This window comes from Mirounga leonina, unplaced genomic scaffold (assembly GCF_011800145.1).
Source record: "Mirounga leonina isolate KUSES-001 unplaced genomic scaffold, KU_Mleo_1.0 Mir_176, whole genome shotgun sequence".
Lineage (NCBI taxonomy): Eukaryota > Metazoa > Chordata > Mammalia > Carnivora > Phocidae > Mirounga > Mirounga leonina.
The window spans coordinates 26,826,746-26,840,240 of NW_023270454.1; the positions used below are offsets into that span (position 1 = coordinate 26,826,746).

The 13,495-nt window shown below is 40.8% G+C and overlaps 1 protein-coding gene across 1 annotated transcript; it reads left to right on the top strand.

Moving 5' to 3' along the window:
- Window positions 1-3,936: 3,936 nt before the first annotated feature.
- On the top strand, window positions 3,937-4,903 carry LOC118022194 (40S ribosomal protein S2-like). The gene has a single exon (XM_035022796.1). It carries the CDS (start codon window positions 3,970-3,972, stop codon window positions 4,849-4,851), a length of 882 nt encoding a protein of 293 aa, XP_034878687.1. The 5' UTR covers window positions 3,937-3,969; the 3' UTR covers window positions 4,852-4,903.
- The last annotated feature ends 8,592 nt before the right edge of the window (window positions 4,904-13,495 follow it).

The following is a 13,495-nucleotide window of genomic DNA, read 5'->3' on the forward strand; positions in this document are numbered from 1 at the left end:
CAGAATCACAACAAAATTTTCAAATCAGATTAACTCTAAGCAGCCCCATAGCTTGTTAACAGCAAAGGGTCAACTAGCAAGATCTCCTGCTTCCCAGAATTTTTTACTTCTTTCGCATTCCACTCTTTAATTTTTATTTTAGATTTGTAAATGAGCTGGAGTAAGTTGATAGCATATTATTTTAAGGACAGATTCATAAATTGTTAAAATGTTCACTGATAGTATAAATATGTATGGGACCAATTTCTCAATGCCCCATCACCAGGAGGCTTAGAGTTGCAAGCTATCAAACAATTCCCATTAGGAAAGGCTTTTGTAATTATTTGTCATCTTGTGTGACAAGTAATGGCATTAAGAGAATTGCACTAATTATTACTAAATTTTAGTTACATATTATGCCCTTTGATAAAGGCACTTTTTGTCTAATTAAAGATAGATATTGACTACTCACTTTTTTATACATGGAGACCAATATTTCTTTCTTGGTTCATGGAAATCATCTATGAATTATTTAGAAAACATTGCCAGAGTAAACTACCTTTGCTAAGCAAACACTGCTTTGAAATGGGGTCACCCATGGCAAATTGTGTTGGGAAGGTGCGATGGACATGAGTGTTTACATCAAAAGGGCAGATGTAGTAAAAATGCATTGAAAGGCAGTGAGAGCTACTTACTTAGTACTGAGCTTAGAGGCAGGAAGTTTTGTTGAAATTTAAACTTGGGTCAGAATCTGAATTTATTTCTCTCTTATGTGCAAATCCAGCTCCTAACTGCCTATACTATGCTCTTGCCTTCCTGGAGAATTGGACAATTGAGATATTGATGGAGGTTCTTCAAGTTGGAAAAAAAAATTTTTTTAAATATGGTGAAAGTTTCTATGAATATAAAAATTCTTTCACCATGTGTTTTTGAGACTATCACTTATCCTCTTAGATAATGGGAAGCTGTTAGATATTACACTTTCTCTGTATGTTGCTTTCAGTATTATTAATTTCCCTTCTCCTTAAACCCATCCCCCAGAAACATACACAAATATACACCACTTTTTACATTTTGCACATTATGAAATAATTTTATTCAATCATGGCTCCTCTATAGAAGCTTCTTCAAACAATCTCTAATCTTACCCATCTGGTCATGCAGTGTGTCTAAAAACCCATACAGTTCATTTTTCATCACTTTGACAGATTCTCTTCAATTTCAGCTTTTTTTCTCCTTGGTCGGCATTTCTCCTCACCCATGCATGAACACTATCCAGGGACAGAAGCTGTGACTATAGCCTATACAGAGCCACCTTCGATTCTTTCTTGGGAGTGAGTTTGATATAAGTAAATTTAAAATGTTCATGTCTTTTAGCATAAAGTGTTAAATGATCCATTTCTGGCCATTCTACTTTCTGATCCAGTTTTTAAAGGCACATTGCTATGAAAAACAAAGAAAGTTCATGAACAATGTGCCTCATTTCCCTGCATCTAAGTAGACAGAAAAAATTGAATGAAATGTCTTCAATTATATGAGAAGAGTAAGCCAAGCATCGCTGTCCATAAATTCTAAGATTTAAGATTGTTTATTGAAGGAAGAATCCTTCTTCATCTTCTTTGCCCTTCTCTGCTCTGCTCCTTCCCCCTGAGACTGACCAGTATAAAGTTGCATCACCCTGGACAGCTGGTTCTTGCTAGCTGACTTCTGATTGGACTCAACCAATGGGATTTATTGGCAAAAGATCAGAGGACAGGAGGAAAAAGAGGTTGAGGTATTTTGTCCCCATAACTACTCACTCTGGGCCAGTTTTATAGCAGGGGTTACAATTTTCCAGGGATTCAGCTACTGTCTATGGTTCCTTTTCTTTAGCTCCAGCTCTCACTGGACTCCTGTTAATACTATTTCCTTTCCTGGGGCACCTGGATGGCTCAGTCAGTTAAGCCCCAGACTCTTGATTTCAGCTCAGGTCATGATCTCAGGGTTGTGAGATTGAGCCCCACCATGGGCTCTGTGCTGGGTGTGGAACCTGCTTAAGATTCTCTCTCTCCCTCTCTCTCTGCCCCTCCCCCCCAAAAAAGAAATAAAAATAAAATAAAAGTGGTCAACACAAATTTTATATTATGTGTATTTTACCACAATAAAGAAATTAAGAAAAATAATAGTAAAACTGATGGAGCATTGTGAGAATTAAATAATCCATGTAAAGCTCTTAGCTTAGCCCAGTGCCTGAGAAATAGTATATGTTCCTGGTCATAGTTGTTTTGCTGTCCTTACTGTATTTATTCTATTTTAGCTTTAATATCATTGTGGTAAAAAATGATCATTTTAATAATGGTGTTATTTCATTTTTATGCTGAAGCAAGCTATATGTGCAATATTTTACTCCTCAAAACACTCATTCATTCAAATGTATTGTTTCGTGTAGGTCAATTTGTTGAGAAGCAGCATCGTGAATACAGTTTACATTATGACACTATTTATTTAAGTAGTTCTTGATATTTCATTACTATTTTATAATTTCAACATACAGGTTCTGACCAGTTTTGTTAGAATTTGTATCTAGGTGTTTTGTTTTGTTTTTTGAGTGATTGTAAATGGTGTTGATTTTTAAACTTTCATTTTCCACATTAGAAAAAAAAAAGAGGTTGTTTCAAGTGACTGCTGTTCTAGAGAATTCTATGGGAAGCATGAAGGAGAGTGTCTCTAAATAGGCATGATTAGGGAGGTTTCCACAGGGGAGGTAATATTTCAGCTGAGGTTTAATCTCCTCCACTTGAGTGTGGGCTTGACTTACTGACTCACAGAATATAGAAGGTGTATATATATATATATACACACATATATATAGCAAAAGATATGCGATGATATTAGATTATAAAAATACTGAGAACTGGGGCTTCCAACTTTCATGCTCTCTCCCTTGCTCATTCTGAAGGAAATCTGCTTCCATGTTGTGAACTGCCTTATGGAAAGACTCATTTGGTAAAGAACGGAGGGAGGTCTCTAGCCAACATCCACAAATGAAATAAGATCCCCAGTCCAACAACCTGCAGAACAGGATTTTTCCAAGAACCACCTAAGTGAGTTTGGAATTGGTTCCTCTGCCACAGGATGAAACCATAGGCTGGCCAATAGCTTGATGGCAATGAATAGCTTGAGGCCTTGATCTAGAGGCATCCAGCTAAATTGCACTCACATTTCTGACACAGAGAAACTGTGAGAAAATAAATGATTGTTGTTTTAAGGTTCCAAGTTTTGAGGTAATTTGCTATACAGTAAAATATAACTAATATGAATCTCTAGAAAGTCAATACAATCCAATTCATTAGATAATATTTAAAGTTAAAACTAATCAGGAAATAACATTATTTATTATTATTATTTAGAAATATGAAGGTCAGAGTTAAAAGGGGTTGGCTCTGTATCTCGGGACTAGGGAATAGAAAGGGGTAGAGCAAGGACCACTACTTTTTCATTAAGCTCTTTGACTTTCAGAAATTTGCCTCACGTTTCCGAAAAACCTCTTCCAGAAAATCCCTTCTCTAGGGCTTCTGAAGAGCCAAGGCTCATTTTAAGATCTCGAAATTGCATAGCATTATATAGTATTAGCTGCATTTCTAACTGCATTACCTCTGTAATTCTCTCATTTCCTTCAGTAGAAGGTGAGAATAGTGCAGATTTTGACATTGTCCTGAAAGCAAAAGAAAAGGACTAGCCATGAAAAAGATTCCATAACTCTTGATGGACAGCCAGTTCATAAAATGTCAAATATTAAATATTCCAAATTATTTGAGTGGTCTGACACTTAACAAATTTGCAAAGGAAAAAATATAGAACACATGAGAAAGACTCAAAAAGGTGACATTCATAAGCTAAAACTTGAAAAAAATAAATCAATGTAATTTAATGCTGAGCTGATGTGGTCTTGTTTGATTTAACTTCTTTCATTAAAAAGTGATATTGCCTTCTTCTCCGAGAAAACACCAAATGGCGGATGACGCCGGTGCTGCGGGAGGGCCCGGAGGGCCCGGGGGCCCTGGAATGGGAGGCCGCGGCGGCTTCCGCGGAGGCTTCGGCAGCGGCATCCGGGGCCGCGGTCGCGGCCGTGGTCGGGGCCGGGGTCGAGGCCGTGGAGCTCGCGGAGGCAAGGCCGAGGACAAGGAGTGGATCCCCGTCACCAAGCTGGGCCGCCTGGTCAAGGACATGAAGATCAAGTCCCTAGAGGAGATCTATCTCTTCTCTCTGCCTATCAAGGAATCTGAGATCATTGATTTCTTCCTGGGAGCATCCCTCAAGGACGAGGTTCTGAAGATCATGCCTGTGCAAAAGCAGACCCGTGCTGGCCAGCGGACCAGGTTCAAGGCGTTTGTTGCCATCGGAGATTACAATGGACACGTCGGCCTGGGTGTCAAGTGCTCCAAGGAGGTTGCCACTGCTATCCGTGGGGCCATCATCCTGGCCAAGCTTTCCATCGTCCCCGTGAGGCGAGGCTACTGGGGGAACAAGATCGGCAAGCCCCACACTGTCCCATGCAAGGTGACTGGCCGCTGTGGCTCTGTGCTGGTGCGTCTCATCCCCGCCCCCAGAGGCACTGGCATTGTTTCAGCCCCTGTGCCCAAGAAGCTACTGATGATGGCCGGTATTGATGACTGTTACACCTCGGCCAGAGGCTGCACTGCCACCCTGGGGAACTTTGCTAAGGCTACTTTTGATGCCATCTCCAAGACCTACAGCTATCTCACCCCTGACCTCTGGAAGGAGATGGTGTTCACCAAGTCTCCATATCAGGAATTCACTGACCATCTTGTGAAGACCCACACCAGAGTTTCTGTGCAGAGGACCCAGGCTCCAGCTGTGGCCACCACCTAGTTTTATACAAGAAAAATAAAGTGAACTAAAGCTTAAAAAAAAAAAAAAAAAAGTGATATTGCTTTCTTTGCTTTTTTTTTCATTTGAACAATAGCTTACATCCATAACCATGTCAAAAACACAGAAATCAAGAGAAATGGCAAGGCCCAGAGGAGCAAGTAAAATTCTAGGACTTGAAGGAATTGAAGTTAAGCACCACCACTGACCTTCTTGAGGTTACATGAACTCACTTAAGCTAATTAAAAAATACCTATGAAGTAAAAATAAAAAATGATCATGGACCTCATAAGACTGTGTTGGAACTAACAAATAAAATGGATCACAAAGCACTTAACCAAATAAAACTGAAAGGCTTGGAACTAAATACTATGCTAACAATATTTTGGTGTCCTCACTTAACCCCTAGAAATTGAAAAACATTGACTACAGACCTAAGAGCATAGAGATGGAAAAACCTGGCTGACAGTTCCCAAAGCAAATCTTTCTCCTTGAAAGAAGTGTCAAAGGTTTACCACTCAAATATAATTAAAATGAAAAAAAAAAAAAAGCAAAACAAACAAACAAACAAAAAACCCCAAGCTCCTCCCAGACTAAAGGATGGCAAGTAATGAAAATAAAAACCACAATAACCCACAACCCCTATGATTTATTGAGGGCTTACTATATGCCAGTGATTTTGCTGAGCACTTTATTTCTATTATTTATTTACTCATCACAGTCTCCCACTAGTTGGGTATATTTGTACCTATTCTATAAAAGGAACCCTAATAATAAATAGGTCATAAAGTAGCTGAACTGATATCCAAACAAGGATCTGTCTGCGTGTAAAATCTGGTGAGCAAGAAAGCACAGCACTGGTAATGTAAGTATCCTGAAAAACTGTTTGTTGTTTTAATGAAGAGAAAGATTTCAAGTTCTTTGTTGAGAAACATACTAAACACCCTTCACAGCTTCCCTGGGCCCAGGCTCTACTAAGGGAACTTAGGCAAACATTTCATGTTTGATGATGGCCCTGTACCCTGACCAAACTGACAAACACAAGAGCAGCCAGCATCTTGAAATTAGCCATCAATTGACTGTCATTGTCCAATGAGGAAAGTGGAATGATCAGTCTAAACTGAAGGGATGGTTATGAACGAGCCAATCAGATTCTCTCTTTAATTTAAATTTGTTAAGTTTTGAAATAGTTTAAAACCTGCAGATAATGTACCAGCAAAGCACAAAGAATGGCTGCATGCCCTTTGCAGATTCCGATTGTTAAATTTTACATTCTCCCCGTTTCTCTTTCTTTAGAGAAAGATGGTGTTGTTGACCCATCCCTTAAATACTGCAGTGTGTACCCCCTTCCTCCAAAACAAGGATACTCTCCTATATTAATACTATACACTCCTTCTAGTCAGGAAGTAAACATTGATACACTACCATCCGACTTACAGACACCATTCCAATGGTGCCATCTACTGGCATCAATTTTGCCATCTGTCTTAATAATGGCTCTTTTTCGTTTCTAGCCTAGGATTGTACCCGTAAACACGCATTACTTTTACTTGTCTTCTTCATGTCCTTCAATCTGGAACGGTTCCTTAGGCTGTTCCTATCTCTCATCCTTCATAGTCTTAAGGAGTACAGGTCTTTTCATTTTTCCAAAAAAGACATACAGACAGCTAACAGACAAGAAAAGATGCTCAACATTACTCATCATCAGGGAAATACAAATCAAAACTACAATGAGCTATCACCTCACACCAGTCAGAATGGCTAAAATTAACAAGTCAGGAAATGACAGATGTTGGTGGGGATGCAGAGCAAGGGGAACCCTCTTACACTGTTTGGTGGGAAGGCAAGCTGGTGCAGCCACTCTGGAAAACAGTATGGAAGTTCCTCAAAAAGTTAAAAATAGAGCTACCCTATGAACCAGCAATTGCACTACTACGTATTTACCCAAAGGTTACAAAAATACTGATTCAAAGGGACAAATGCAGCCTGATGTTTAAAGCAGCATTATCAGCAGAATAGCCACATTGTGCAAAGAGCCCAAATGCCCATAGACAGATGAATGGATGAAGAAGTTGTGGTATATATACAATGGAATATTCCTCAGCCATAACAAGAATGAAATCTTGCCATTTGCATTGACATAGATGGAGTCAGAGAGCATCATGCTAAGGGAAATAAGTCAGAGAAAGACCAATACCATATGATTTCACTCATATGCAGAATTTAAGAAACAAAATAGATGACCATAGTGGGGAGAAAAGAGAGAGGCAAACCATAAAACAGACTCTTAACTATAGAGAACAAACTAAGTGTTGTTGGAGGGGAGGTGGGTGGGGGATGGGCAAACTGGGTGATGAGCATTAAGGAGAGCACTTGCGAGGAGCACTGGGTGTTATATGTAAGTGATCAATCACTGAATTCCACACCTGAAGCTAATATTGCACTGTATGTTGGAATTTAAATAAAACTTGAAACAAAGGAGTACAGATCTTTTATTCTATAAGGTGACCCTAACCCTGGGTCTAACCACTGTTCACTTGTGACCAGAATCGGGCCGGGCATCCAAGGCAGCAATGCCAGAGAAATGACACTGCTCTTCTCAGTACTTCACATTTGGGAGACACACTGTGTTTATCTATCCCAAGGTAATGTTTACCTTGATCACACACTCAAGTTGGCATCTGCCAGAATTTTCCACTATAAAGTCAGTATTTCCTCTTTTGTATTTGATTAGTATTTGGAGGGAGATATAGATCCCTCTTTATACCATTTGATCTGGGAATATATAAAGACTTTGATAAGTGGAAGCAAACAGATGCGGAGAGGAACAGACTCGAATAGCATAGCTAATTCACCTTAATGGCAAATGCCTGAAATGAAGATCAAACCCTCTACTTCTGGAAACTGGTCCCACATGGCTTAGTTCTATAATGATTTCTCAGCTTCCTGAATCTGGAGAGTTCAGGTTTTCCTGAATTTGGGTTCTGTGCACACTTGAAATCACCTTAGGCCTGGGTCAGATTCCAAGGGAAACCTGCTATGTGGCAGAGATCTGTGTGGAGGAGGTTTCATGGAAGGTGCTCTAGGGAACAACGCCTCAAAAGAAATGAGAAGAGCGGGATTAAGGAGAGTGAGAAGTTGAACTGCCACACAGGTGTATCAGAAGCCTCAGCCAGTCTCATGAGGAGATCTGGAGCTGGGATGGCCCTTCGGAGTTGGCCTGAATTGAAGCAAAGGGGCCTGGACCTTTATATTCTCTGTATGGACCAGTCACGAGGCAAAGTTTTTCCCAGAGAAGGGTAAGTACTGTGGGTGAGATAGCTCCCATTGGCAAGGAAAACTCCCAGGGAAGGGTTTAGTTGGGAACCTGAGCAGCCCAAACTCCTCCCAGTGAGGGAATGAGTACCTCAGTCCTGAAAAGGGAAGCTGGGAGGCTCTCGCAGCACTGATTATAGCTCATCCTTGTACCACCTACATCTATGCGCATCATATGGTAAATCCACTCCACCTGGTAAGAACTCCTTCAGAATTTTAATTGGTCTTTTTCTCCCAGGGAAGCTTACAAAAGAACAAATGACAGCGACCGCTGCAGCCAGTCTTTAGAGCATTAGTGATGCTTATCTTCTTCCTCATCTACTACTCATCTCACAGCTCTGTGGTATAAATAGCATACTTCCTGAGGCAACCCAGACCCTCACCCCTGAGGGATCGGAGACCCTAGACATCAGGGCATCTTCAGTCCGTGGTTGCTGCACCTGTCTATCACTAAAATTGAACAGAGGAGTATCAAGAGATGACCCATTAGATCCTCTGGGTGTTACAGATGTCCCTCCTGCTGCTGTCATGTAACAGCCACTCTACTTTCCCTTGATGATCAAGGTCAACTTCCCTGACAGTATGATGACTCTCTTCCTTGTCTACTAGTCTCTTATCACAAGAAACCAAAGTAACCAGGTGGAGCTCTTTTTGTGTTCCCTGATGGAAGGTTCTGTACGTAAAATCACAGGAAAAAGAAGCACAAATTATCCAAGCCAATCATTAAGAGTTATAGTGAACAGGGCCATTTCTATTTCTGAGCTCCGTTGTTGATTTATGGTATATAACACACACTGGAAAATAGTGCCTTATCCTCAAAGAGTTTCACCGTCAAACTGGCCCCTGAGTTGAGCCTTTTAAAGTCCATTTCATCAGTCTGTCAGGTTGGGATATTCTGGGTGGCATGGTATGTTCAAAGATAATCGGATCCCATGGTCATGTGCCCAATTCTCTTCTCCTTTACTATAACGTGGGTCCTTTGGTCTGAAGTGATGTGATATAGATTACTATGTTGGTAGATCAAACATTATATAAGCCCCTAGACAGAGAGGTCCTGCAACTAGGAAAAGCAAATCCATACTTAGAATATGTGTCATTTCTAGTCAAGATGAATAGCTTTCCCTTCCATGATGGAAAGAGTTCAATGTAATCAACCTGCCACCACATGCCTTATTGGTCTCCTAAAGGAATTGTGTCAGGCTGGAGGCTCATTATTGATCCCTGTGACTGGCATATTGGGTATTCGGAAGCAACAGTGCCTAGATCAACCTTCGTAAGTGGCAATCCATGCTTTGGGGCCCATGCATGGCCTCTACCGCATCACGGTGACTACCCTATTGGGCTGGCGTGGAGTAAAGGATGATAGAGCCTGCCTGACGTTGACTGGCAGGTTGTTCAGTTTACTTGGCTGTTGATATCTCTCCCATAGGGGATGTTCTCTAGTGGGAATTAACATAGCTACAAAGATCTTTATACTTTGTACCTACTCCCATATGCTCTGATCTCCTTGTCCCTATTTTCAGTCTTTCCCCCTTCTAGTCTCTGCTTTAACAACAAGCCATTTGCCACCACTCAGGAATCTATATGTATCTTTACTAAAGCAAACTTCTCTTGGCACAAAGTGCTGACCACCGCAGGGATTTCTCCTCATTGCTCTCTCTCTCGCTTTCTTAAGATTTTATTTATTTATTTATTTATTTATTTATTTATTTATTTATTTATTTATTTGAGAGAGAGCACACAAGCAGGGGGCAGGGAGGAACAGAGGGAGAGAGACAAGCAGACTCTGCACTGAGCCCAGAGCCCAAGGTTGGGCTCGACCCCAGGACCCTGAAATTATGACCTGAGCCAAAATCAAGAGTCAGACGTTCAACCGACTGACCTACTCAGGTGCCCCTTCATTGCTGTCTTTTAAAGTCACATCCAAATGGTGCCACAATGAAGCAGCAGTCCCTTTTCAACTTGCATCCATGTAATAAGTGAAATTATTCATAAACCAAGCGAGGCCTTTTGGTTATAAAACATTCCCCACAAGGCCAGAGGAGTGAGCTAAGGGATTAATGGCAGCACAAGAGTGGTGATTGATATGAGTTTCTACATATACTTATGCCTTCTCGCCTTGTCCATGCCTGATTTTGAATATATTGTTACCATCATTTGATAAATTGCTGCTGATCCTGCCCAGAGGTGACCTGGTGGGTCTGACCAAACCCAGTTCATAATGGACAACTCTGACCCCAGTTTCAGCTTCACCATCTCTACCAAGGCCCAGTGGAATGTGAGGAGCTATTCTCGAATGGAATATTGTTCTCTCTCGAATGGAATGAATAACCCTTCAAAGTTGTCCCAAATTGAGGCAAAGCCGCCAAGCAGGTTTACCTCCATATGAACCAGTTAATAGATACAGGGAGAAGGTGCAGCCCTGAATGACGTAGCTCCCTTCTGCTGAGGGCAGTTCCTGAGCAGGGTGGGTGGGGAATCAGCTACGAGCCATAGGCTGCTAACCGTCCCAGGAGATGGGGCAATGTGGCTCTTGGTCTTACAGGAGAGATGCATGGCACCCCATAGCATCCATTACAAATAGCTTAGGTCAGACTAGTTTCTTACTAACACAGCCTAACTAAAACCACAATGGAGCATTTACTATCAGCATCAGAGATTTGGTTAAGAAAACAACAGATTTGTAATTACTCCCAAATAAGAGTTAACCATCTCACACGTTCTGCATGGAGCACTGGGTGTTATACGCAAACAATGAATCATGGAACACTACATCAAAAACTAGTGATGTAATGTATGGTGATTAACATAACAATAAAAAATTTTTAAAAAAAGAGTTAACCATTTCAGAAAGCAAATGGGTAGACCTTTCTTTTCTCTTTCTCCAATTTTTTTTATTGTGGCAAAATGCATATAACATAAAATTTACCATCTTAACCATTTTTAAATGTGCAGTTAAGTGGCGTTAAATATATTTATATTGTTGTGCAACCATCACCGCCTTCCATCTCCAGAATTCTTTTCATCATGCAAAACTGAAATTCTATACACATAACTCCCTATAACACATAACAACTCCCCACTCCTCTTCCCCTGAAAATCACTATTCTACCTTCTGTCTCTGTGATTCTGCCTACTCAAAGGTATATCATATTAATGGAATCATATAGTATTTGCCTTCTTGTAACTGGCTAATTACACTTAGCATAAGCTAATGCAAGTGTAATGTACATTAGGTTCCTCCAGGTTCATCAATGTTGCAACATATGTCAGAATTTCCTTCCCTTTTAAGGCTGAATAATAGTCCATTGTGTGCATGTGTGTACACACCACATTTTGCTTATCCATTTATCTATCTGTCAATGGACACTTGGCTTGCTTCCACTTTTTAACTATTATGAATAATGCCATTGTGAACATGGGTATACAAACCTCTTCGAGACCCTGTTTCCAATTCTTTTGTGTATACACCCAGAAATGGAATCGCTGGATCACATGCTAATTCTATTTTTAGAATTTTAATTTTTTGAGGAACTGCCATAGTGTTTTCCGCAGCAGCTGTACTATTTTACATTCCCACCAACAGTGTACAAGCATTCCAGTTTCTCCACATCCTCCTCAATACTTGTTACATTTTGTTTATTTGTTTTATAGTAGCCATACTAATAGGTATGAAGCAACAGTATTGCAATGTGGTTTTTGATTTAAATTTCCCTTATGTTTAGTGATATTAAGCATCTTTTCATGTGCTTCTTGTCCAATTGCATATCTTCTTTGAAGAAATGGCTAGTCTGTCTAGACCTTTGCCCATTTTGAGTCAGGCTGTTTGGTTTTTTGTTGTTGGAAAATGAGTAGACTTTTTTTTTCTTTTTTTTTTTTTTTTTGAGAGAGAGAATGAGACAGAGAGAGAGAACATGAAAGGGGGGAGGGTCAGAGGGAGAAGCAGACCCCCTGCTGAGCAGGGAACCCGATGCGGGACTCGATCCTGAGACTCCAGGACCACGACCTGAGCCGAAGGCAGTCGCCCAACCAACTGAGCCACCCAGGCGCCCAATGAGTAGACTTTTAAAACCAGTGTTCAATGTTGAATTCAACAATGCCAAATTTCTCCAGCCTAAGGTACCCACAGGAATTAAGGTAACTAGTGGCAAGATAGTTCAAATGTGGTATGGTGGGGGATACCTGGGTGGCTCAGCTAGTTAAGCATCCGGTTCTTGGTTTCAGCTCAGGTCATGCATGGTCTTGGGGTCGTGGGATCAAGCCCTGCATTGGGCTCTGCACTTAGTGTGGAGTCTACTTGGGATTCTCTCCTCCTTTTCCCTGTGCCCTCCCCTGCCCTGGCCCCGCTCACACGCATTCTTTTTCTCTCTCTCTTTTTCTCTCAAATAAAATAAATAAATAAAATCTTCTAAAAAGGAAAAAAAAAATGTGTTATGGTGGCTTTTCAAGTCAGGGGTAGAAACATTTTTTTCACAGCTAGTTATACTTCTATATGCTTGTTCTTGAAATTTATCCTAATGGCTAGGAATTTATACTTAAAATGTCATCATGCAGATGATTCCAAATTAAATCCTATTTCTTTTTTTTTTTTTAAGATTTTATTTATTTGTCAGAGAGAGAGAGAGAGAACACAAGCAGGGGGAGCTGCAGGCAGAGGGAGAAGTAGGCTCCCCACCAAGCAGGGAGCTCGATGCGGGACTCAGTCCCAGGACCCTGGGATCATGACCTGAGCCGAAAGCAGACGCTTAACTGACTGAGCCACCCAGGTGTCCCTTAAATCCTATTTCAAAGGTACATCTGAAACTCAAAAAAAGCCAATTTCCCATTGCGGTAATGCTGTGTCTGAGTGTCAGGGCCATTTGGCTAGTCCACAAAAGCCTAATACTGGAAAAAAAAAATCTCAAAAAATAAACCACTATCTATAGTGAGATTCCTATAACAAAAACAGTGTCTTAGAAGGGACATAAAGGCCTGGAAGCAGTTAAGAAATACAAATACCTTTTCTGATAAGTGGTAAGAAAAAAAGGTAGGGTGAAGTATAGACAAAATTCTCTCCTCTTCCCCCATCTTATCCTGTCCCCAATTTTAGGCATAACTATTTTATGTGACTGTATTCTGTGTTCCCGTTTAGCACTTTATATGGCCTTCTATTAGCATTTATCTCAGTATTTTTTTTAAAGATTTTATTTATTTATTTGAGAGAGAGAATGAGATAGAGAGAGAGCATGAGAGGGGGGAGGGTCAGAGGGAGAAGCGGACTCCCTGCCGAGCAGGGAGCCCGATGCGGGACTCGATCCCGGGACTCCAGGATCATGACCTGAGCCGAAGGCAG